Here is a 26,382-nt window from a genome sequence, read left to right as displayed (position 1 = left end):
CGCATTCCGGCGTTTCGGTGCGAAGAAAAACGCGTCCCCAACAACTGTCAAAAGAAGATTTTTGTTCCTTTTAACGCACAAATCAAAATCTATTAAAAACGACACAGTCAAACATGCGCTTGGGTCTCTAAACCAGAATTAAGCTTAAGGTAACTTTGGAACACATAAATAAAAGTCAAGGGGTCAAGAGAGCGGATGACCTTCTTGCTTCTTTCCAGTGTTAATATAAGCGTTTTTCTCAGATTTTTGTTCATTTTTGCTACTTAACACATCAGTACAGTCCTGTTACTGTAAACCATTTAAGATGGAGGACACAAGGGCTCCCCAAAAATGAAGTCATAACATCTGTATCGCCCCCTGCTGTCGGGCCCCGCTATAAATCCTCTCCATGTTAACAGAGGAGACTTTGACCAAATAAAAATAACTAATCTTTTTCCCAAAGAAGGTTTCTGTCATTTTAGGTTCATTCTTATAAGAATGTGTTTCCAATGACTACTGCGCAGCTGTGGGCTGCAGATGACGTCATCAGCACAAGATGGCGACCCTCCTGCCCAGGATATTTTGGCTTTTACTCAGTGGAAGGAAGTGGAGGTGTGTCAATGAAATTGAAATTGAATGGTGAAATATATGTAAATACCTCAGACTTATGACTACTTCTTTTATCTTATGTGTGTCGGGGGAGGGGCACAGGCTCTAATCTGTCCATGCATACCACCTATATGAAAAAAACAACCTCTGTGATGTGACCCCCTGAAACAGTCAGAGTTTCAGACATTTGATTGTCAGGTGTTAGCACAGAGAGATGTGTGATTTTTTCACTTTAAGCACAAAAATCACACTTAATATCACACCTTTCCACCGCTGAGGCTTTGAACGACGCTGTACAGTGCACACGAGCACGTGGTTGCACACCATGCTTCTCACCATACACTGGACTGACAGACACAGGCAAACAGGATGACACTTTGCTGCAAACATGTCAGAAACAAGATCAGTCGTGTGAGTAATTTATTAAAGGATTTATTGAAATCTGACAAGCTGTTCACAATCTGTGTCCCACCTTGTTCCAGCTGTAACATGTTTGGAAGTAAAACCTCACCGTTAGTCAGTGGGTCAGCCATTACAAACTCATGCTATGCAGGCAAACATCAGCATTTTGACAAGAGGCTGTAAATGTGGGGGAGTACAGTGAAACAGCAGTGGCAGTGAATGGCAGTGAATATCCATAGCCTTAACTGAATCACAACATGGTAATCATCATAAAGTTCAACCAAAGCCTGCAGAGATGTGCTTTAATTCTGGCTGAGAAACCCTAAAGTTTCCATAGATATCAAATATGTCTGACAGAGATACATATAAAGGAAGCAAAACACAAAAGACACCTAAAATATGTGCATTCTGAATCTGAGGTAAATATTTCACTCAATGTGAACATTGTGTAGCTTCAGTGTAGCGCTGGGACAAGCTGATATAGAATAAATATCATAATTAGTTTGGAATAAGATGATTTTACCACCCTCTAGGAAACAAAATGGGGAAACTGAATGTTAAGGGTTTTCAGTGCCACCCTCTTTTTTATTTTATTTTAAACCATTATTTGTTCAGACAAGCTTCACTGAGAGTAATGTTCTCTTCTGCATTAACGCCCTGATCACATTCACCTCTGGAAGCTGCCACAGCCTGATCCTCTCCTCACAGAGCAGCTCAGCTGGAGGGGTTGGGGCTAAGGGACTTTCTTAAGGGTCCCACTGTAGTGCCCTTAAGAATGGCCAGTGAGCCACATGAGAGGTCTTTGAAGTGCTCAGAAGAAACAAAAAATCTGGGATCTTCATGACATTGTGTTGTGCGACACACTCAAAAGCTCTAAAACACCCAATAAGACTGATTTTGCGGTGAGACTGTTTTCTCAACTGATCTTCAAAGGTGCAGTCAAAGACCACTGGTGCTTGAGTCTTACAAACCTACAATAATATCCACCAAATGATGATATCCATGACTTAGTTAATGCCTTCAAAGGCTTGTTATCACCTTTAGATAAGAGCCATATCGGATTGGGTTAATGGTAATTTGACATTGCATGTTGTTAGCACAGAGCCATGGGGTGACAGAGGACGGTTGCATTAGGACACTTAATGGAAATGCTGAGTGCTGTTATTTTTGCATAATAATTGCCAGGTGTGGTGAATATAGCGACGTTGACAGTGAAAGCAGCAGAAGCAGGAAACCAAGAACACACACACACACACACACAAAATGAGCAGAGAAGATGGGGAAAGAAGAAAGAGAAAAGGCAGTGAAGGGGAAAACAACAACACAGATTGATGTAGGCAGAGATGCCGCTGTATCCATTTTTGATGAATGGGTGGCTTGGGGAGTACTTTATTAATACTAATGGAATGATGCTATTATAATAAAAGCATGTTGTGTCAGGTGATGGGCAAAGTGTGAGGCTGAGGAGATGGAGACATCACACCCATGTAAATACCAGCAGACCTTTTAACAGGCGAGCAGGACAAGGAGAAGAAGAAGATGAGTACCGTAGGTCAAAACATATAATGCCAGGCACAAAACCCTGTGAGGACAATGAAGACCAGTGGTTTATTTTTGTCAACCTTAATGAGACCCATTTTCTCTTTAAATGTCTCCCGACGTTGCATGTGCTGTTTCAGCGCACCAAAAGAGTTAAATTACCCTCTCTAAAGTGACATATTGAATCTAAACATCCATTTTCTTTAAATGAATGCACCATTACATCAAATGGAAGAAAAACACTGCCCTTCTGTGTCATTTGTAAACATTTTCTGTGCATTAGTGTTCATATTTGGAGATTGGATCTTGTGTAATATTTAAGTTTTGTGGGTTTGTGCTTCTTTGCACAAATAGGCTGAGATGGACTGACCCAGCATGACTGTGGCACTGAAGACGCTGAATGCTGAGCTTTGCTGAGGAACATCTGTTGACAATTAGTCACAGAAAGTTTCTTTTCCGTCATCTGTTTTTTACGAGACTGGACCAAGACTCAGGTGTTCATGAAACTACTCATTTCCAAGAGTGTCTGGATGTTTTATTGTCTTAGGATTGTTAGAGAGAGAACAGGGCTCACACTATTGATTTAATCAGCTCCTCTCGTGTTTCTGCACAGTCATTGCGTGTGATCGCACATCTGAATCTTTGCCAAGTCCTTTCCCCTGCTATTCTTCCTTTTGTTTTCAAATGTCACATTGCATGATAGTGAAGCCAGTGTATTTGAAATGACCAGCTTTGAGTTTGTTTGAGTTTGAGTTTGAATTTTAGTTTGTCTCTTTGTGAACTTTGACCTGATGATATTTGATGTGCATTTCTCTGGATAGGTTTGGTCACCATTTTATTTTGTTTTACTTACTAGTGTTCATGACTGATGCTTCTTCACATCTTGATTGTTTCATGTTTCTTTGGTGAAAACTCTCTCTTCTATTAGTTCCTGTCCTCATGTGGCTCTAAATTGTATTTACTCCACTTTCTTCCACCTTATACAGATGGAGGAGTGTTTTAAGTTATGGCTTTAAGAACCAAAGTTTTATTCTGTTCTTGTTTTTGTTGTCAGCTCTCTGTTTAAATTCCTAAAATGCAAAACTAAAAAACCCTGACTGAATAGTAAAGCCTAAAACAGGTAGCAAGTAAAGGCCCTGACTTGGCTTGCACATGCATCCATGCATGCATGCATGCACCACACACAGACAGACTCCCAACCCTAAGTGAGCAGGTAACAAACATTTAGGCATCCATAATTAAAGGTCAACAGTGTGGTGCAAACAGATATTGAGAGGAAGTCTGTGTTTATGCTAATGCCTTGTCAGACAGAGAGGCCAGCGACTCTTTGACACCATCTATTAATAATGAGACAAGATCGCAGAAATGCACTGGGTACGGACCAAACAATGCTGCCTCTGGCAAACAATGGGGTCTGACAGCAGGCTGAGTGAGCGCTTTGAAATTAGGCTGCGTGTGCACACAGTGTTCGGAGTGAGCGGAGTGCATGAATGGATTTGTTTGTTTATTGATGTTTGTGTTTTGTGTTTGTCTCTCAGCAGTGGCCTTGTCTGGCCTGTTTGCAAACATGCTTGTACACGAACGGCGACAAGCCTGCAGGGATGCACAGCCAACCAAAATGCAGGGAGAGAAGGAAGCCTGTGAGGGGATGCTGAGCCACATGGGACCCCTGCAAAAGCCAGTTAGAGACTAGCATGTATAATTTCAATTAAAATTCAAAAATGTCATAAAAATGCGAGACTGGGACTGTTTAAGGGATCCCAAAAACAATTTACCAGAAACAAAAAATCATGTATTTTTTTTAATTGTTTTTTTTTTTTTTTTTTTACATTTTTATCACAATTTTTTGCTTTTTTTCCCTTGTGAATCTTGACTACTTCCTCCTTGTCTGGCTGCTAAAAATCCTTCAAATGAAACAATTCAAAAATAAAAATCATTCATCAAATTATTTGAACTGCTCACAACACCTAAAGGCCATATATGTTGAGGTTGGAATTCCCTGAATTAAATAAGACACATGTATGACCATAGCAACGTTTAAAGACACTGTGGTCTAAGCTTTTAGCTAACAGTGTGGCTCTAGGGATGAAAATGTCAGTCTGTTAGTCGGTCCACCACCAGACTGAGCCAGTCAGTGGATGGTCCCAGCATTTGGTACACACATTCATGGTCCCTTCGAGATGAGTTATCATGACTTGGACGCTCTCCTGTCTTCTCAGCTGGCACAGAGCCCCTAGCATGTCTGTAACGAGGTTTTTCAGAAAATTTGAGCAATTTGATGGGAATTTTATAGGATGACTGTAGTATGTTTGGGCCATTTAAACCTGCAATAACTGAGTGAATACAAGTTGTGAACAAAGCAACGACATGCAGTATAATCTCCTTTTAAGTTGAGATGGTAACAGTTGCTTATTTACACATCCTGCAGTTGTGTTTCCACTCACCTGGTGAATGCACTTACAATACTAGTGTTTTATTGATCAAGTTTTGGTTTCTTTGAATCTCTAAACTAAATATCTCACCCCAGTATGCTCACCATCTAGTCTCTAAGTGTGTCTGTCTGTGTTTTGCTGCTGAGCTGACAGCGTGCACACAGTTTTCAGACCATTTTGCTAAAAATGTGCTGCAATCTAAAGCGACACCAGCACAGTGAGAGTGAACCAAAAACCAGGCAGCTAAACAATGAGCTTTCATCCATCCATCCATTTTCTATACCGCTTATCCGAATGAGCTTTCATTGTTTATCATTTGATACCCTGTTCTTATAGAAATGTTCATTATAGTTGTTCATTATAATGGGGGGCAGCCGTGGCCTCACCGGTTCGATCCTCCCACCAGACGGGCAGGAAAAATTTGGGTGTGGTGGAGTGATTAATGCGAAAAATGCTACCCCGCTCCATTAGCCGGCTGATGTGCCCTTGAGCAAGGCACTTAACCCCCCAATATACTCCCTGGGCGCTTGATGCAGCCCACTGCTCCTGTGTGTGTTTCACTGCATGTAATTTGCCGGGTGTTGCATGTGTGTTCAACTAAGGATGGGATAAAAGCAGAAGACGAATTCAGTGTGTGTGTGTAAAAATATATATGCTGCCAATAAAGCTGATTCTTCTTCTTCTTGTTTTAAGGCCATAAAAACAAACAAACATTCAGTGTTTCCGCACAAGAATTTAGACTTTATTTTTGATGTAGGGTATGAATATCTGAGAAAATAATTTTAAATCCCAGCTACGACACTGGGCACCTGCACAATAATGACCTGACAAAAGTGGGAGACTGCGAGGGGCCACAGTCGCTCTATAAAGTGAACGAAAGTCACAGCAGCCAAGTGAAGTCCTGCTAGTTGTGATATCATTATGTTGTGTGTCCTGTATAGACAAGGAGGGTGAGGTCAGGGGGTATGGGGTGTAATCTCTTGATTGAATAGGTTTGTGTGTGTCAGTATGTGCGTATGTGTGTGTGCATGTCTTTCTGTCTTGCTGGTTGTGTGTCTTTGTCTCAAAGTGTGTTTTGTGTATCTATGCGTGTGTGTGTGTGTGTGGAGGATTAGCGTGCCTCTCCAGTCCTCTGGCTGTAATCAGACGGGACACTGGCTCCATGACGTCCCGAAAACCCCCACCACCACCTACTGCGGGAGCGCCTCTATCCCTTTCACCCTGTCATGTGTGTTTGGCTGCGCGTCTTGGGACCTTGGCGGTATGTTAGGAGTTAAAGCAATTATTCTTGCTCACATCACAGTGTCCTTTTTAAAAACTTTGCTTCCACTGGGAGAGAATGACAGGAAAATCAGGGACACAAAAATTTTCATTTGGACCCCGATCCTGGGGTGTAACTGCCGCATGACATGCAAGGACAACGACATATCCTACATCTGCTTTTCCATGATGTTGATTTCTTTCACCAAGTCATTGAACAGGTCTAAAAGTGAGAGTCCAGCATGAGACGGAAAGATAACACAGCTCCATCGGGGTGACAGTTCGAGGGCCGTCAGATAAACAACCATCACTGATCAGGTTAGTCTGAGCCCTCTGACCCTGGACTGGCCTGCCTGCTGTTAGTTTGACCTTTAACCTCTGTCTTTGTCTTTCAGACAACACACAAGACAATCAACTGCCCCAACACACACACACACATACACTCCTATTTGGCCTCTTATCCTTGACAGCGCTTATGCTCATATTAAGATCTACTTCAGTGATTTCAGGGCTGTTTCAGCCATAAACTCTCATTTAGGGGGAAATTAGCTTGGGTCTCACTCTTGTAACTATACTGTGCTTAACAGCATTAGTCCATTCTTGTGGCTTTTAAATAACAACAAGGATGGATAGTATCATTCGAATAAACCTCCACCAGCCTACTTTGTTGCACCACATGTAATGGGCAAGCATTTATTTTTTTACATTATTGTACTGCCATTGTGCTGTCCTCTCAGTCCCAGAGTGCTTACTGGTTCTAATTACAGATACTCATGGCTCAGTATATTAATGTGCTGAAAAAAATTCAAATGACGTGTCCATCATGCCATTTTACAACAATCTTCCCCTCAGCTTTTGAATGCCACAAGCACCAACGCTTACCTGACCTGCTTTGACGAGAAAAACAAAAGGAAAAGAAGTCCTGCAGCCTCCATTTGGATATTTACTTCCAAACTTTTTTTTTCTATAGATTCAAGCTTTCTTTATTTTCTGTGGCATCCCAGTGTCACAGTTGTTTTACTTGTGCCATGCTGTCGCCCTTTACTGCCACAGAGACGGAGCACCATCAGACCCACACAGAAGAACATAATCAACTTTACCAATTACACTCCATCTCAGACCACTTATTCCTCACGAAATGGCATCACTAATGCTAGACATCACACAAATGTCCCTCAGTGTCCTGCAAGAGACTCCAAATACACATTTATATATTCAAACCAATAATTCAGACTGTAATGAAATAAGCCTTAAATAAGTCTTTGATGCCTTTTAAAAAGGCTTTCCAAGAGAAATTGCTCTGACAACAGCTTTAACATACAATACAGTAGAAACACAAACTCTCCTCAGCAACCCTCCCAGTTTAGATGTTAGAGAAGAACTTATGTCTGCGGGCCAAATGAGTGACATTTAAAAATGTCAGTCTTTTTTTTGTTGTTGTTGTTATTTTAGTGTGTTGTGTTTTGTCTGTGCACATGACAAAAAAGATGTGTGTGCATCTGTGTCTGTTAGAAACCATCGTGGACTAGTACATTTGGATGAGGAGAAGAAAAGAATATGTTGAGGGCAGGCGGAGGGTGTGTGTGTGTGCATGTGTGTGTTTGGTGGGGGGGGGGAGAGATAACGATAAGCACCACTTAGGCTCTTTGATCACAAAGGTTCATCAATCTACTGTCCGACCAGTGTGTCTGAGAAAGTCCTCCACAGATGGATTAAGATTCTTTTCACACACACACACACACACACACACACACACTGTGTTTAATATTACTATACCACTTGATTCTCCCAGCTGTACAGAGGTCACCACAGAGCTTTGTTACTGTACAAGCAAGCATGAAGCGATGCAATCCATCTTCAGAGTTGGAGGCCCTGGTACAGGACTTCACTCTTTCTCTCTTTCCTCCCTCCACCTCCTCCTCCTCCTCCTGGCCCGAGTTTGTCTGGAGACGAGGGGTTAAGGAGAAACAGACCCTCTGAAGAGCTCCCTGCTTAACCTTTGACCTTATGGTGTATGGAAAAGAGAGAGAAAGGAAGAAAGAGAAAAAGAGAAGAAGAAGAGAGAGGGAGGTCTGACAATAATCATGTAACTAAATGTAAATACACTCGGTTCAAAGTTTAATGATTTAACAACCTTTCTAAATAAATCTCACGTTATGCTCCTTTGTTCTTATAAAATGGGGGGTGGGGGTTGTACAATCTGAGCAGGTGTAAAGTGTAAGAGGTTAACTTTGCTGTGAGGGACACAGAAATATGAGATGTCAGGAGAGAGGAATGAGGCCAAACGGCGCTATGGAGGGAGTCTTAGGGGAAGGGGGCGACCACCAACACTCCACCCACACCTTTCTTTGTGCTGCACCCCAACAGACCCCCACCTCTCTCTGGGGCAGCAGGTTGTCAGTGAGGGGGTCCAGCTGGTGGAGACTGGAGATGCCAAACAACCTGTCAGAGATAAGAAGAGGCGGACAAGGTATACACAGCACCCCAGCACCCACACCACTCTGAGTGGAAGAGTTAGAGACACTGGGGTTCGTTATGCTCGATAAGACAGCAGTACACACTGTTACACAACTTACAATGCTCTCTACATTGTTGAATAAGATTGTTGGGCACTTTTGGAACATGCGTTTGGGAAAAGGTGCAGACTACTATTGCTATCGGGGCCTTCATATTGAAACATGCGTTGCTGAAACTGATAAACCGCACAGCACTTAAAAGAGTTTCCGCTCTGCTGAGAGTACTTTAAATAACCCAGTGGGAATGTTAATAGCTTGTCTCTGCTGTGTTTGTTGTCTCATCACAAAGAAGAACACTACAACCGCTTGAGTTAGGCAAAAAATCTCTAAAATTTATTCCATTTATGTATATAAATCTGTCGTTATTTCCATAGAACAGAAAATATTGTTTGTTTATCACAACTATTCATCACCATTTAGAGATGCAGGGTGAAACCAGAAACAAATATCTCTGAACAATACCGTCTTGTTTCACAAGTAAACAACAAACTATTCTTTACAAATCTAGAGTAATAAATACTATAACCAGGAACAAGATTATAAAAAAATCCCACTGTAACATACACTTGCGCACACACACACACACATGCACGCGCACACACACACACAAAACATATCAAGAAATAATGAGGATCTACTTTCTGCACACTGATGGTTTGTGATGTTAGAGCACCTTCTCACATGTTACTGCATGTAAAACGCCTGGGCAAAAAATATACACGTATATATAAAAACTGCATTACACGAAAATAAACCAACATCGCCTCGCTTTTGCACAAACGTCCCATGAATGTTGCTTTACAGTCAGCTGAAAGGAAGAAAGTAATGCTAACCAAATCTGCAGGGGAATATATTCAACCCAATCTCTCAAAGCAATTAATGGAGAAATACTGTTAGATTAAAAATGAAGAGGCTAAAAAAAAGAATATTTAAACAAGTCGGCCCATCAACATTATCACGTTTTACAGCACTGTGATTCTCTGTGTTTGCTGAGCAATCCTCGCATGTCAAGGATCAACACTGGACTCATGAATAATTCAGAAACAAACAAAAATGGGACAACACACACACACACACACACACACATATACACACATAAAACATGCTGCACTCCAGCTATGGCTGGTCAGCTCGGGATAAAAGAGAGACACACACTCATTGGCTCATCTCTCAGTGAATGGATAAAACTGATTGGTCAGCTGGGGGTGACTAAGAACACAGCAGTGACAGCTGCATGACGCTGAGTAGTGCATTTACCCAGAATGCAGTGGAAACAGTGTTTACAGGTCCTTCAGCCTGTAGCACGTTCTAAACAAACTGTTTATCTCTATGGTGCAGCGCCTGCAGCTACTACTGCCTGTCTCATTGGAAATTAACTCATAGCATCCTTGAGCTGAGCTGACATAGGCTTTACATACAAACACGCACACACAGACAACTCATGCCTTTTCTCCTCCACTGAGACTGAGCATGAAGCTGTGCTTTGCTCCACTAAAGATGAAAAAATGTCACCCTCAGGCTCTGCTGTGGGAGCGGAGATTATTTTGGTCAGTAAATGTTACTGCCTGTCTGACAGTGGGTCACAATTTACATCCTTCACAATGGAGACAGTGGGAGTCATTGAGAGGAAAGCAGCCTTGTGCTGTTTACGGTCGGGGCTCACAGTGCAAACATTTGGATGACACCAGTCATTGGGTTATGAAAAGACGATGAAGAACAACCTCTGATTGTGCTGCTCAGGCCCCTTTTTTTTAAATGTCTGAAGAGCTATGGATGTCCAAGCCGAGTCTTTAACAATCCACTGCTCGATCCAGCACCGGGAAGCAACACGACTAACAGATGACACCTCTTCACACAGCACAAAATCACACTTTTCACAAATATTTTACAAAGGTAATACCACATTTAGTCCGTATACGGTGCAGCATCTTTCAGAAGAGCAGAAAGAAGGGTGACTGAATTTGAGACAGGGAATCTGTGTCCACTCATCAGGTTTTTCTTCTGGTTCAGTTAGGAGGCTGCACTCCATTCTGGGACTCCACACCTGATGTGTGTGTGTGTCTCTAGTGTGTGGTAGAGAGGAGGAGACAGGTTGTGTGTGTAGCGAGGATACTCTCTGAGAGGAGGGCTGAGCTGCCTGCTGTGAATGGTTTGGGAGCTCTGAGATGCAGGTCCAGAGCTCTGGCTCTGATAGGGATCATGTGTGATGTGATCTCCCAGTGGCGGAGAGCTCTGGTGGGCTATAGCGCTGACTCGAGAGCCCTGAGGGCTGGAGCTGTAGGGAGGATGAGGGGTATAAGGTGGGTAAGGTTCCACAGGGGTCATGGCAGACGGAAGCGGGCAACTGTATGACCAGGATGTACAGCTGAGTTCATCCAGTCTGGGCTCTGAGCTGGCATACATGCATGCCTGACGCTGACCCATGTCTGAGCTGTAGGGGGAGTCGGTGAGACCCAAGGCAGGATTGTTGGAGAGGCCAGGTGGAGGAGGAGGGTAGGAGGAGGGGTGATAGTATGACTCGCCCTCACTTGGTGAGCTACCAGTGAAGGGTTTCTTGTACGGGTGCTGGCGGTTTCCTGAAGAGCAGTTCTCCTCCACTACAGAGGGAGACAGAGAGAAAATATTGTGTTGATTTTCCATTAGACATTAATGACGAGTGAGAACTGGGAAAGTTCCAGCTAAGAATTTCCGACTTGCCACAAAGCTGAGTAAGTTTGGCTCCTTTTAGAGTACATTTAACATTAACTAAAAAACAAACATGATGCCAGGGATAAAGTGCAGTTCATCTGTAAATGTTTGCCAGAGGAAAAGGACCATGTTTTAGCCCATTAACTACAAAGTACCTGTTTAAATGGCTCATTATGTTTAAGCAACATTTGATAATTAAGAAAAAAGCTTGCCTTTCTCAATGCAGTGGATTGAAAATATATTTCTGGGGTCTTAATAATAATATATTATATTTCAAGTGATAACCAGCTCTATTAACTAGAAAGTGTGCAGGTTGTACTTGTCATCAATGCTGACGATTCTGCAAAGTAGCTTAGTCCAGATGAAGAAGGTCTCTTGTGCCTTGATTCAGACAAATACATCATGTGGTGACATGTTTTTATGAAACGGCTGCACCAGCCTGAAAGCACAAATTTTTTAGCAATGTTTTAACAATGTTTTAGCAACTAAATATTTAATATTTTCATATATAAATGACGAGACACGGAAAAACATAATTCATTCAGCTGTTGCTTGTTAGTTAATCTGATGCTTAATACACATACTTTGCATCACAAGTTGAATGGCAGTCACAGCACAAATTAAGTATTTTTTGACTGTGAATGCAGCGCTGTTTGGTCACTCTTGATGAAGCATCCTTGAACGCACCACCAAGAGGAGTTGTCAAAATAGTTCCTCCCAACGACATTACCAAGAGGATGCTGTGACTTGACTGTGACTTAACTGTCACAGTTAAAGATTATAGCAGCTGTCGGGACCAGACATTTTGAAGAGTAAGAAGAGGAAAGAGGAAGAGGAGGAGCGGTGCATCATGACCACATTGAGCTGCCCAAAGAAATGCTTTGAGCTGACAGGAATTACAAGGTGGCTTCACGGATGACTATGACAAATACATGATCATCTGTCAGCAGAACAGCCCATAATTATTTCAAAGATTTTAAATGAAAAAAATCCCTGCCCTGCATGGTTCATTTGAATCAGCCGTGTTGGAGCAAGGACAAAACATGCAGGGCAGCAAAATGCCTTGCTAAGTATAAGTTGTTCAACCACCTCACACACCAACATCAAGTCATGATCTGGTTGAGCTACCTGTCGAGTGATGCATCACAGACTTCACGCTATAACACGATGACTTAGGTCATCTAAAGGCAGATTTCAAGCTTCTGTCAAAAATCCGGTTATTAAGACAAAATTCTGAGAATTTGTGTACTTTATCTAGAGATCACAGAGATGTTTATAATTTATACAAACACTGCAATCCACGTATACAAAGACCAATGACTCTATATGTGACAAAATGATGTCTAAAGATGCTCTATTTCCCATTGACTGAAAGAGTTAAGGACAGAATTCAAAATATTGTCAACATTTGATTTTTTAAGATATATTTCTGAAATGTACCACATTTCACTAGGTGTGATCTCATTTTTTAAAATTTATTTTCACTAACATTCAAGTTTAAAACTCAATACAGTTGCAGTAGCACCACGGTTAGTGAGCATATTTGTAATCAATATAAAGTATAAAGCTGCTGGAATGGTCCTTTAACCATCACCACCTGCAAATAAGCTGCTTCCTTATGCGAATCAAGGCTCTGAGGACAGAGGACATCAGTGTACAGATTCTAAACACTCCTGAGGCAAAATGTGACTTGTGATTTCTGAAGGCTGGGACACACAGCTTCCTCCTACCTTTCCTCTTGGTGCACTGGTACACCTGCGGCTGCTGAGCGTGCTGCAGGTGAGGACGAGGCAGGATGTAGTGTGCGGGGGCAGCGCTCAGCATCTCCTGGGGACTGCTGCTGTTCAGGCTGTTCTCACAGCTGTAGGGGGACCCGACGCACTCGGGGGAGCCCCGCAGACCCCGACCCTCCCCGCTGAACGGACTCCCGGTGGGGCAGACTCTCTGTCGGACGGTACTGCGGGGAACCACGGGGAAGTCCTTACTGAAAGGAAAAGAGCTGAGCTGAGAATCACAGCAAGAGCAACGATTTGCATGTGATGTTGCCACGGCTTCAGGTGTGCTGCTTCAGGTGTGCTGCACAAAACTCCTGACTCTGTACAACACAGCATCACTACAAGAAAGTCTGCCTGGTTGCCTTGTTTGTTCCCTTGTTTTTCTTGTTTTTCCTTTTTCTTTCAAGTCGACTTGGCTGCTCTCAATCCTTTCAGCTCCGATCTCTCTCTCTCTCTCTCTCTCTCTCTACACACTGCCCTCTTGGTGAACTCTGTGGTATGTAGGGGACAACAGGCCACATCTCCCTGACTCTCGCTGAGATAGTGACACACACGCTCGCACACTCGTGCACGCACACACACAGTCGGTGCTGTTGTGAGATAATTCGCCGCTCTAAAAATAAACATCCATCCGTGTGTCACTTCAGATAGACTCTCCTCTGCCTTCCACCAACCACAGCAGCACAATAACACAGGGGTGCTGCATTTAATACAACGCGCTCTCACTCCTCCTCCTCCTCCTCCTCTCTTCTCTTTCCTCCTTCTCCCCTCTTTAACAGCCTCTCTCATTGGCTTATTAAAATCTCTAAACTGCCTGCCACAACAGTGCTTGAATGGAGATTAGTTCAGCACGCAAACAAACACCATGTAGGGTCATCAGCTGATCAGCTGTGACAGTCGAATAGTCCAGCAGCAATGTGATCTCATCCATCAATGTGTCGTGTTTGTGCTGCACGGTCTGGATGAGGTTTCAGGCTAAGATCAACCTTCAGGTGACAATGGCTCCCAGCTCTTCATACCGCTTGGCACACACGCGCGCACACACACACACACACACACACACACAGACGTCTTAGACCATATGTACCACATCATAACAACCCTCAGAGAGGAGAATTGATTTCAGTTCCACAAATGCTCACGAGCACACAGAAAGCTGAACTCACCCTTGTAGCTTGGCCATGCGGTGCAGCTCATTGTCGTCGCTGCCTCTGAAGCCTTTAGCAAAAGGATTATTCTCTATCTTCAGCTGTGTAATCTAAGCACAAAACAGAGAAAATCTTTAACTCCAAGACACAAGCATTATGCTACAGGATACAGCCCCCCCCCTCACACCCAAAAAACCCACACAATTTCATGCAAGTCCAGACACACACAGGCACATTTGGTTTGTAACCGTTCTTGTCATTGACTGAAAGTCAATAGTTTACTATTAATCAGAGGCCCTGCAGATGTTAAAAGCAGCCTCGCTAAAGCTCTGCGCGGCCAACATTCCTCAGCGGCTGACATGTCTAACGGAGTGGACAGTGTCCTCGCCAGCTGACACAGAATAAACTGTTTATCCAAACAGTCGCCAGATTTAAGGATTTCAAGCCAATGCTTTTAGAGGTCCAAATCTTGGAGCTTTGATGTTAAGTCTCGAAACTTTTCTCAGTGATGTCATGGAGGGAAACCTCGATGCTGTGTGTTCATCACCCAGCGGGCAAGTGGACTGGTGCTCTGACACGAGATCGAGCCCAAACAAACTTTGAAGTGCTGATAATACACATTGCCTCCTCCGAAATGCTGGCTCAATAGTTCTTAAATGTTGGCAATAACACAGAAGTGTGATACCAATAGTATTTGTTACTGTTTGTGTGTATGTATGAAATAGAGATTTTTCATTTTTTTATTTATACACTAATTTATTACTCAAATATAATGGCTGAGTAAATAAATAACTTGCAACACAAAATTAATTCACGGGTTACTTTATCATACAAACTGTCATTACTGCTATAGTACTACTTCCACTAATAATGAATAATACAAATTAGTAATAAAATTTAAAATGCAAAATGTGTATTTTTCATCATTAAAATTCTGTATTTGTATGCACAAAGGCATTCTGATGAAATATACAGTTACAAAATTAGTTTTAACTGTTATTGACAATTGTTATTATTAAGTTTATACATGAATCAGTCCAGCCTGTGAGCACAAGTAAAACCATATGGTGTCAACTTTTGTTTATAAACAAAAATCAGTTTCTACTATTGTAAATAAATGAATGCAACTGGAAGAATTAAACACTTGTTGGATCTATTTTAAGAGCGTTTATGTGCTTGGTTTTGTGCACTTTTCATTATACAATAAATAAAAGTGAGCAGAACACAGGAATCTGTTTTGTCATTTTACTAACAAAATAAAATATGGAAAAAAATGAAGAAAAAGAACAATTGTGAAAGTTTGTAGAAAAATTAGAGTTGATATTAATTAATTTGTTATTCATGATTTGTTGGGAAACGCAATCGGATTGAAGTTATCTTGTAAAATCTTAACCAGCAGAGTGGCTCAAAGCTTTGCAATCTGTCTTGCTAGAAGCCGCCGAGGAAACTCGATCAGCCAAGATCAAGGGAAAGAAACAGGTCATTACAGTCCAACACTCACACACACTCTCTCTCTCTCTCTCACACACACACACACACGCACGCAGACACACACACATAATTTATTTTTGGACATGTTTACAAATACTGAATAAGGACGCATAAATAAAGAAGATGCAAATTGACTTTCTGGTTACAAACGACAGACAGTAATACAAACAAAGACAGAACTGTCTGTCTGTGTGCACGTGAGCGTGCGTGAACATGTGTGAGAGTTTGAATATTTTCATATGCTTATCTAAACACTGACAGATCTGACAGTAGAACACAACAGCACACGTGAGACTTTGAGATCAACTTCCATATTTGTTAGAATAAATAGGAATCAGGAACGCTTCATATCCAAACACCTGATCTAAATGCATTCGATTCCACTTTTTAAAACCTCCAATAATCTACTCCATAAAGAGGTTCAGAAAACACATAACACGGGGTTTGGGGTGGACCGTGTCTTGTGTGAAGCGTACCTTGTGGTTCTGGTAGGACGTCACAGCGATGAAGGCCGTCTCAGAGAAGACGTGAGTGCAGAAAGCTGTGTTTTTGGAGCCGAAGCCATTGTTCTCATCTGCCTTGACAATGTGGAGCCGAGGCTGGTATTTATGCATGGAATTTAGTATTATCTGCACGGGGAGAGAGATTGAGAAGGTGAGACTGACAGACAGTCATGTTTCCAACCGGCAGAAGCTGGGCCTTGGACTAGACTGGAGTCCAGGTGGAAGGTAAACCCAGTTCATATGCAGGTACACAGATTCCTTGGATGTCATTAGTCTTTATTAAGGGTCATTATTGTTTTCCAAGGCTGTCAATAGGATTAAAAAATATATTTAAATCATATGTCCCACATTCATATAGGAATTACTTTTTTCCTGATTAAGTTCTGTGCAGCTGAGGAGCCGCCTTAGCTCATACTTGATTTTTTCCTTAATTCCACGTCCCATATTTTGCAAACTAACACCAACAATAATAATAATTAGATGGCATCACCAATCATAAACCCGGCAGATTACTTCTGTAAAAAAAATTAAGTGAAAAGTAGCTTATTGAAAGTTGTTTGTGTAGCTTCTTGTTGATCCACATTTTTATAAATGTAAAAAGTCTGTACATGGCTACATTTGATCCGGAGATAACGTCATCAATCAATAAATCAGACTTAATTCACAGAGCATCTTTCAAAGGAGTATCCAATTCAAAGTGCTTCACAATCGACTGACAAAAAAGTCACAAAGCATTTAGAGACTTGGCAACATTCAGAGCACAAGGTGAACTATTTCCCACCACGCAGGAAAAACTCCACAGCTGCTCTTCAATCGGATCATGGCCCTCAGTGTGTGTGTGTGTGTGTGTGTGTGTGTGCGCGCGCGAGCTCGAGCACGCCTGTTTATCCAGAGGGGCTCAGTTTAATCGCAGTGACGTGTCCGCCCGTGACACGCAGGCCTGTTAGCTAATAGACTTTGGAGTCGTTGAAATCATTACAACCAATTTAACAAGCCCGAAAAAGAAACTTACGAAACATTACGCTTCTGTTTGTTTCCGCGCGCGTGCGAGGCAAAACGTGCTCGCCTGCTCTCGCGCCCTCACAGTGCCGGTTACGTCCTACGGAGGTAACAGTTGAACGTTGGACGTGGCGGGAACGTGGTCTCCGCCGTGCTGAGGCTGAAGCGTGGCCGCTCGGCCCTCGCTGTGATTTGTGCCGTGTTGTGAAGTGCGCTGACTTATCTTTTCGGAGGAAGAAGCAGAAGAGTGTATACGCTGTGCAGGTTGGGCCTTCCTGTCTAACTGAACCCGTCGACTGCAGTTTGTTTAATCCTTCTTCTTAAACTAAAAACACCACTCACGGTTAATTATCTAAAATGTATATTATGGTTATTTGATGGCTGCCGTAGAGCAGTTTCATCGGGAGATCTATCATATTATGTCCACATCGTGGGTGTAGACCTATTGTCTTTTAAATGACGTTTTTATAGATCCTACAAATTAAAGGGCTATTAAATTAGGCTATTGTAAATTCTCTCACACACAGGCCAAGTACATTTTTCTTGTTCCATGCGGAAACAGAAACAGCCTGTAGCCTAAACCACATTAACAAAAGAGGCTGCTATTAAGAAGACAGACTCACGTGTCCAAAGGGGTCCAGGTGGTTGTTGGTGAGTTTAAGCTTCTGAAAAGAGACGAGCTGGCGGCTCCAGTGCGCCCCAGTGGCGGGCGAGTCCGGGTGGACGTACAGCCTCCCGGGCATAGCCGGCTCTGCCTTCCCCGTTATCGACCTACACGACCAAAAAGACGCGGCAGGTCAGATGCTGATCACACATCGGCTCTGTGGGTGTCAGTGGTTTGCCTGACCGGCCGTGTGAGCTGCCCACCGGCGCCCAGTGGCGCTGGGAGGCCCGTCCTGCCGCCGGCTGCAGAGGGCCTAAGGCCTATCTGGTGCTTTAATTACACGGACACAGACTGCGCCTTGTTTACACAAATATCCACATCTGGACCTCAGATTAGCCGACTCAAATTATCTCGGTCTCTTCACAAAACTGCTGTGTTATTTTGCTTTTTCTGTCAGAGAAACGCCGTGAGGTGCCGAGCGAAAAATCCGAGGCCGTTAACCTCTCTGCTGAAAAGGTCCCACCATCACAAGATTACAATAACAACATGGCTCACAAATGACCAAAAAAGGTGCGATTTTAACTACTGAATCTGTGAATCGAGACACCTGGGTTAACAGTAGCTGAGGAGCAGACACAATAAGAGGGTCAACCTGTTTCAGTTGGTGGTTTTCGTTCACTTCATTCATTTTTAATCAGTGTGTGAAACGTTTAAGCCAACAGGTGAGTTTGTCTTTGTATTTTACATCAGTATATCTCACAAATAAAACTAATTAGGGACGAAAACAGGCCTAACTACTGGTGGTGGTGGTCTGGCAGTCTAGCCTGGGTCTTGACCTGGCTAAATGATACATAAATTAATGAAAATAGACTAATTAAATAAAATAAAATGACACGTGTGGTATTTTGGAAACAAATGTGTAGCCTTGCTTAATCACTCATAACCTTATCTAAAAATAAAAATTCAAATGATGGATCTCCCTGCGGAGTCCGTGGCCTGTTCGGCTTTCCCCCGCAGCACGGCACACAGTTCAATGGGGGACTTTAATCCGAGTCTGTGCCGTCTGTCCGCCCGGTGAACCCTTCTTAGATTTAACCGGCGGGCAGTCACGGGAGGGGGGGGTAACAGGGGGAACTAGGCCATCCCAGTCTGCGAGAAGGATCCGACCTTTACACAGGCGGAGACGGAGTGGAGGGTAAACCCACAACAACACGGCTTACGCAGATTTCTATTTGCAGAGGTTAAAGGCTGAGATTTCTAATGTAAAAATCAGGCTGGCCCATTTTTCAAAGAGAGCAGGATGGAGGCCTCAAGGCGATGCGTGCCACTGATTCTCCTGTTTTATTTATGTTATTTATTTTTAACCGAATGAACTGAAGATTGAGTGAATGCCATACGAACCATTTATTGTCTGCGAATTTGTAACGATGGTCATCCCCGGGCACAATGTCCATCAGGAGTATGTACTTGGTTTTGGGGTTGAGTCCTGTGACCTTCACCTTGTAACTTGGGAACATCCTCCTGTACAGGGAGGAAACACAGCCAGGGAAAAAAATTATCAGCAGTCCCTTTCCAGCACAGGCAAGTTTAAATGGTAAAATACCTCAAGTTGAAATAAAATAAACAGCCAGTCTTTGAGCTTTGAAGACAAACGTCCCCTGGAGAAGAAGGGGGGGACATGCACATTGTACATTTTGTCCCAAAAGAGGACCAGACCTGCAATTCATAAAAACCCACCTCGTTCATTCAAACCCCTACAACTTATTGTTTTTTAAAGACATGGTCTCCTAAAAATGGTAAATTTAGTATAAAAATTTTCTTTCCTCAACAGATAATTGTCCCCTCCTCCTACCTCCCAGCCTTAGTGATGATCATTTCAGTTCCCACTTCATCAAACTTGGTCCAGAGCTCCCTGTCATGAAGGAAGACTTTGATTCCCTCCATTCCCTGCAGAAAAATACAAACAGCTAACTGCAACTGCACAGCAACGTTTCTGCAAGTCAGATTAAAGCAGACCCACAAAAGGAAACACACTTTAGATTTTTTGACTTTACAGTAAAATTCAGTATATATACATATGGCAAAAGGGTGTTTTAATTAATGATTCAGCTAAGGCTAATACACAGTCAATTAAACTAAGTTGTTGTTTTTTTGCTTCGGTAAATTAATTTCTGAGGCAAAACCCGCAGAAACTCCTGGGTAAAGTTAGTTCAAATCGATAATTAGTCATTTGTAATCAATATTTACATTCTGGTCCGCGGTGCAGGTCGCTACCTGCTTGCTGGACGCTGTGTGGGGCGAAGCTGGTGAGTTTAGGGTGTAGGTCGGATTTTCCTGTTTGGTCTCTTTTGGAGAATCCATGCAGTCCGAGCCCGGACGCTCTGCAGTGCCGAACTGGTCCCCTCCGTTTGCCATGTCCCACTGACACACACACACACACACACACACACCACATAAATATTACGTACATTTGATTTTTTTTTAAATAAGAAATTGTTCCCTGACGACAATTTGAGTGTTTGGTTGTCAGTGAACATTTCTCATCGCAGTTACTTGTTTACAAGATGTCTGATCTGGGCCAGACCCAGTCTAAATTTAGGTTCATAATAAAAAAATATTAAATTTTATCCTTTTGCCATCTCTTGTCCCAGCTAAACTACGGAGGCCGTGTTGTACAGTTGATATTTGTCTTTGTACAGGAGAATACACAGATTTATTGGCACTTTGCACTTTACATTAGATCAGGCTGACTTACACTGTAAACTGACGCGATAATCTAACCCCAAATACAGACTGGTGGTCCCCTTGACCGCAGATAAAACATACATGAACTTGAAGTTTAACATTGTTTTAGGATACAGTTTTCCACTGCATATTTATGTGCTACTAACAAGCCAATTTTAGACTGCATTACCGTTGCATTGGTCATGTTAACCTCGTTATTATTAATATCAGTATTTTCTTTTCCAAACTTCAACTATGGTGACGGCTGGAGCTTGCAGTAGCTCGCAGTTTCACAGTTGACAGCTGAACTGTATGTGAAACTGCAGCCTACTGTTTGAAAATGGAAACCGCTCTTAAAGACATCAAATGAAAATAAGCTAACCACAGCTTGTGTGTGGCATGAGTGCGTGTGTATATATTTTGGATGGTCTCCCTGAGGGCTTCACCTCAAACGCGTCGCTCCGCTCTCCCTGCACAAAACACGCTCATCCTGCTTCTGCGCGCCCCGCAGCCTGCTCGCGTATTTTGTTTTGGATCTTGCTTTGATTTTCCAACTAAATTATTCTTTGGAAATCCAACTGTCCAGATGTTGAGGCGTCGCCTCTCAAAAATCCACCATGTTCCCTGTGCAAGCTCTGAGAAATCATCGGGTTGTTTCTCGCTCTGCTGTCCGTGTCCCTGCGCGCTGACCGCGGCTTTGACCGCTCCGCTGCCCCCCGTAACCGCTGGCTGCACTCGAGTTGAGATCCGTTTAAAGCGGATGTAATTTCCTCCTCATTTATATCGCTTCTCCCTTTATTGCCCTCGCGGATTCGGCGGCAGCCCTGATCTGAAGCACGTTCATCAGCTCCTTCATTACAAATGGAGTCCGCCTCAGACACTCTGCCCTCCCCCTTCTGCCGTCCCTGTGCTCCCATAGGTCTGCACGGTGCATCGGTATCTGCAGCCCAAAACACGGCTGCAGCACGGGCCAATCATACACACACACACACACACGCACACACGTGCACGCGAGGCACAGACCTCCACACATGCACGCACAATGGGTCGTGCGTGATTCATCTCTAAAACGCATTTTTAATAGTTATTAGCGTGTCTATGTGTCTCAGTGAGAATTAATCCTACTACGACCCTCTCGTTTAACATCCCAGACAACCCAGAATGACCGTTGGCTCCTTTTCTACCTGAAAGGAAAATCTGGATTATGAATCTAAATGTGTTCGGATCACGTCTCAGAAACTTGCTCTTGTTGTTAGAGTCGGAGAACGTGGGAATATCTTAAGCTATATAATATATAACAGGCCTAACCGAATTAATCGAACATTTTGGCCACTGATCTTTGAGGAAGACGGCTGTAGGTCACATTAAGATGTAAACGAAAGAAGTCGCTTTCACCCAAATTTTCAAGTAATTCACCTCCAACCCCACACAGGCTACTGAAAGAAGGTGTCCAATAACGATTATTTTCCTTGATGGATACAAAAAACAATAATCAATAACCTATTAATTCATGTGAGCGTCCTGTAACCTATTAACAAACCTAAATGTGATTTCCCAAAATGAGAAAAACCCCACAGGCCTGAGTTCACATGAGGGACACACCAACACTATACTGCATTGGACACACACATGTTGCCACACAGCAGATTATGGATTCGGCACAGGAAGCCAATAGGAACAGCAGCAGCAGCAGCAGCAGCAGCAGCACTTGGACTGGATTACTGTAGATCCTGATAACGAGAGGCATCCAGAATCAAAGGGGCTGAAGAGGTCACCGCGAGGTCAACATGCCGGATCCCTCCGTTACCCATTTCCACCCATTTCTTCTCCTATTTTCTCCCGTTTACACTCTCATCCTTAACACAACCTGCTTATTCGGAGTGTCTGCTGGCAGATTAACGCACCACGAACCATTTTCTGATTATTTGTTATTTAATTTACGTGAAAGATCTGTGGTGCTGACCATATCTCCATATTACAACAACACGTGTCGAGATTTATGGTCTGAAATTCTGTAGTTGTATCTATAGGCCTACATTTGGAAAAAAAAAATCAGACACAGCCCATAGGCTATGAAAATAAGCAGCCCACTATGTCAAAATATTATTGAATGTAGCACGAAGGGATTTTATGTGCGTAAACGCGCACCGTTTTTGTGGAACCTGCTGTGCCTCTCGTAACTGCAGCTCTTACCGCGTTCAAATATCAGATTCCCGGTGATGGAGCTCCGGTTGGCAGCGACTCGGCGCGCAACCTTTCCTGCACAGCGCGACAAGGAGAGAGAGAGAGAGCGCTGCACCCGGGAGAGACTGTGCCCGGCGTGTGTGTGTGTGCGTGTGTGTGAATGTGTGTGTGTGTGCGTGTGTGTGTGTGTGTGAGTGAGAGACAGAGGGCGAGACACTATAAAACAGGCCTGCCATACCAAGTAAAATATTTGCCGTTGTTGTTGTTGTTCTTCTGATTTAAAAATTGTAATAATAAATAAAAATACAAAAGAACAATGAGTAACAAATTTTGCTTAAACTACTTTTTTTGAGTACATTATAAAGTATCCAGACCAATGTATATTTTAGTAGTTATTTACTCTTTGTAATTTAGCAGCAATCAAGAGGATTGTCTTATTTTGATGTGGATCAGAGCGCGCTGGACACGTTGGTGTGTCGCTGCATGTTGACAGTAGGATGAGCTCCACTCTGAAATACGTTTAGCACGTTCATTATATTTGTATGCTGTCTGGAAATCAACTTGTGACCTTTTACAATCCGCAGGGCAATTACTTGACCTAAATAAACAGAAATAACCGCATGCGGCAAATCGAAATACAGACCTAAATATATATATTTTTTATTTTAACGCAGTTTAACAAGGCAAATTTTCCTCAGAATTAACTTTTCTCGACTCTGCAGTTGCATCCCGAATAGGCACATTAATTATTCATCTCTACGTTTTTAATCCAACAGGCCACAGAAACAGACGTTTACTTCAGGATGTTGTCACCAGTTACTCTCCAGAAAAAGAAAAAGTAAAAAAAACAAAAACAAAAGCAAAAAAAACTTATGAGCATTTATTTTGTAAAAAAAATAAAATAATAAAAAAAAAGTATGTGTCATTGTTTTATAATATATTTGAAGTGAACATGCTGTCTCGACCTCTCAGTGAAAATGAGGGATTTGGTTGTGCCGCTCTGTTCACTGAGCTTCCGGTCACAACAGAGTGCGTCAGCTCGCTGCAATCCGTTAATTTAGTCAGAAAATCTGAATTGTTTTTGTTCCTGAGAAATTTACAGTTTCTCCAACTGCAATATTTTCGAAAAGTAAAAACCCCTCCTTATTAGCTAAAAATACACCACAGAAAAAAAATGCAGTACAAATATAATCTAATCTAATTCCTTTTGACATAAATATTTTTTTTTCGTTATTCATAAACGCTAATTTTTAATCTGAGAAGCAAAAACATAAAATCATCAGATACTGTAAAACTTTTACAATCGCAGCTGTCGCATTTTTGATCATTTGTTTGGGCGAATTATTTGCTCTTTTCTGTTTAAAAATACCAAACAGTATCGATGAAAGCAACAAATTATCTTTTTAAAATCAACTCTAACATTCAGAAATAAACCCTTAGAATATACTAAATAACCACCCCAGTGTTAATAAATCATAGAAAATCTGAATTGAAGTTAAATTAATTCTTTATAAAACTTTGTTAGCGTTTTTCAAGTAACAGAAACCAGATAAACATCTCATTAACCTTATATCGCCTTTGCCAAAACAAAATATTTGACATTTGAAAACTCAGGTAGTACATGTTCTGTTCATTAATGTTGGGATTTACCTCAGTACATCTAATTAACACAACTTTTTGTAATTTTAATCTTAAAATGCTGAGTAATCAATCAGATTTTCAAACTGAGTATTGCTCTCTCAGGCTATAAGTCTTCATATGAGCCTGTCCCTCAGTCGCTTGATGCATGCAGAAGAAAAGTGAGAGGCCAAGGTTTCAATAATACCTGAAATGAGGTGGCAGTGGCGGCTGGACGGCTCATTATTGTCCCATCCTGGCTTCAGCTGACTGGATCCTCTGTTCTCTGTCTGGAGGAAGTGGTGACGGGGTCCCAGACCTCCTGCACTCAGCAGGTCTGTCTCACACACCTCCAGCTCGGCCAGAGCGAGTGTGTGCGTGTGTGTGTGGCATTAGAGGGCAAGGTCAACCCATTTCTCTGCAAACAATCACATCACACAGGGCAAAATACATTCCAACCCCCCCACCACCCCCACCACAACCTCCAGTTTGTAAGGTGGTCTGATGTGGGAACAGCAGAGGGTGAGGGGGGGGGTTTGGCAGCAGTCCAGACCTGGGCCTCCAGGAACACGTGAAGGAAAAGCTGTTCCACATTAATATGACTTCATATTACACATGTTAGGGATACTCTGCTTTCTGCACAGGCTTAGTGAAATGCTCTGCTCTTCTTTAAAGTCAAAGTGTGTAATCTGAGTTGTTGTAAATGTGCCCACAGAACAGATCAGCTCGTGATTTAAGGTAAGAGACCTCTTAAAACTCACAAAAATCAACTAATCCAAAGGTAGTAGTTATAAGCTTTAGAGCTCAAGTGTTGTGACTTGAAATTATGGGCTGTATCACAGGGATGTTCTTAGCAACAGTCAATACACCGATCAAAAGAAGTTAATAGCGTCAGCCGATTGGCACGCATGGGCAACTTGGCAAAAAAACCTACTGAGAAATATTTTGGTTCAGTGAAAAGCAAATTGTAACTTTGTTTTGAAAAGTTCTGTATACGTAAAGTTTATAATTACATTATTAGAGACAACGTTTTCTGGTGCAGAAAAAGCCACTTGAGATAATAATAATAATAATAATAATAAAATAAAAAACCTGATGTAACTTCCCTCTCTCCCACTCTTCATGTTTCACAAATAGTTAAAGCTCTGGTATCTGTTAGGCCCAGGGGTTTATTTTACAACAAATTTGTAATGATTTGAAACACATGATCAACTGACACTTAATTTTCCAGACAAGTAAACAATACTGCAGGATACAATGTGATTGATTAACTTTTGTTTTCATAACTGGAATTCAAACTCGCATTCGGTGAAAACGAAAATGAGGTTTTCATCAAATATTGCAAACAGTTTGTAGTTAGTCAGTGTGTATTAATTCCACACTTCTTCTCTCATAAAACCAATTTAATTAGGCCCCTAAAATGTATTATTGTTGGGACTTTTATTTTGAAGGGGATATAACTACCAACATAGGAAACTGTTGTGTTATGTCACTGTTAAGAAGCTGACCTGTCATTCTCAATTCATAAGCGATGTCATGCTTTTATACTGTGATTTATTTTGAATAGTATTATGGCTTCTGATTGGTTTAAAAGTGAGTGTTTGGAAGCGAGCAGAACTCACAGCATCTTCAGCTGCGTGCAAAGCAAGCCTTTCATTCGCCGTCTTTATACACTCCTTTGGTGTGTTGTAGCTCCCCCTAGCGGCCATCGCTTGCAATCAAAGGTATAACAGTAGGAGCCATGGAAAGCAAACAAAGCAACGTGATTAAGTCCAAAAGAAACACACCATGTAGTTGTCTTCATAATATGCACATTAGTTGATTGAGCCTGAGCCACTGAACAAGCAACAAAGCATGCAGCCACAGCGGGTATGTCGAGGAGAAAAAATCTAAAATCATCAGAGTGTAACAA

General features: G+C 42.3%; 1 protein-coding gene across 3 annotated transcripts; it reads right to left on the bottom strand.

The window, feature by feature from the left end:
- Positions 1–9,053: 9,053 nt before the first annotated feature.
- On the bottom strand, positions 9,054–24,808 carry tbx5b (T-box transcription factor 5b). Of its 3 annotated transcripts, none has more exons than XM_046387292.1 (9): positions 24,679–24,808; positions 20,220–20,366; positions 19,798–19,892; positions 19,347–19,466; positions 17,965–18,112; positions 16,316–16,468; positions 14,367–14,458; positions 13,156–13,409; positions 9,054–11,334 (listed from the first exon to the last, which is right to left on the bottom strand). In XM_046387292.1, the coding sequence occupies exons 1-9, from the start codon at positions 24,712–24,714 to the stop codon at positions 10,748–10,750; spliced, it is 1,632 nt and encodes a 543-aa protein (XP_046243248.1). In that variant the 5' UTR covers positions 24,715–24,808; the 3' UTR covers positions 9,054–10,747. The 3 variants fall into 3 exon arrangements, with proteins under 3 accessions (XP_046243248.1, XP_046243247.1, XP_046243249.1); XM_046387291.1 differs by having other exon boundaries at positions 20,193–20,366; positions 24,679–24,807; XM_046387293.1 differs by lacking the exon at positions 24,679–24,808 and adding an exon at positions 21,116–21,585 and having other exon boundaries at positions 20,193–20,366.
- Positions 24,809–26,382: the final 1,574 nt, after the last annotated feature.

Source organism: Scatophagus argus, chromosome 4 (genome assembly GCF_020382885.2).
Source record: "Scatophagus argus isolate fScaArg1 chromosome 4, fScaArg1.pri, whole genome shotgun sequence".
Taxonomy (NCBI): Eukaryota; Metazoa; Chordata; class Actinopteri; family Scatophagidae; genus Scatophagus; species Scatophagus argus.
Note: the sequence above shows the minus strand (reverse complement) of the source record. Positions and strands in the feature narration are given on the sequence as shown.

Coding starts and splice junctions, on each gene's coding strand:
- tbx5b (XM_046387291.1), bottom strand. CDS start 24,714: ATGAGCCGTCCAGCCGCCACTGCCACCTCATTTCAG. Junction 19,893..20,192: donor CCTGCACCGCGGACCAGAAT/GTAAATATTGAT, acceptor ATTTTTCTGCAG/GGAATGGAGGGAATCAAAGT. Junction 18,113..19,346: donor AAATTCGCAGACAATAAATG/GTTCGTATGGCA, acceptor TTGGTCGTGTAG/GTCGATAACGGGGAAGGCAG.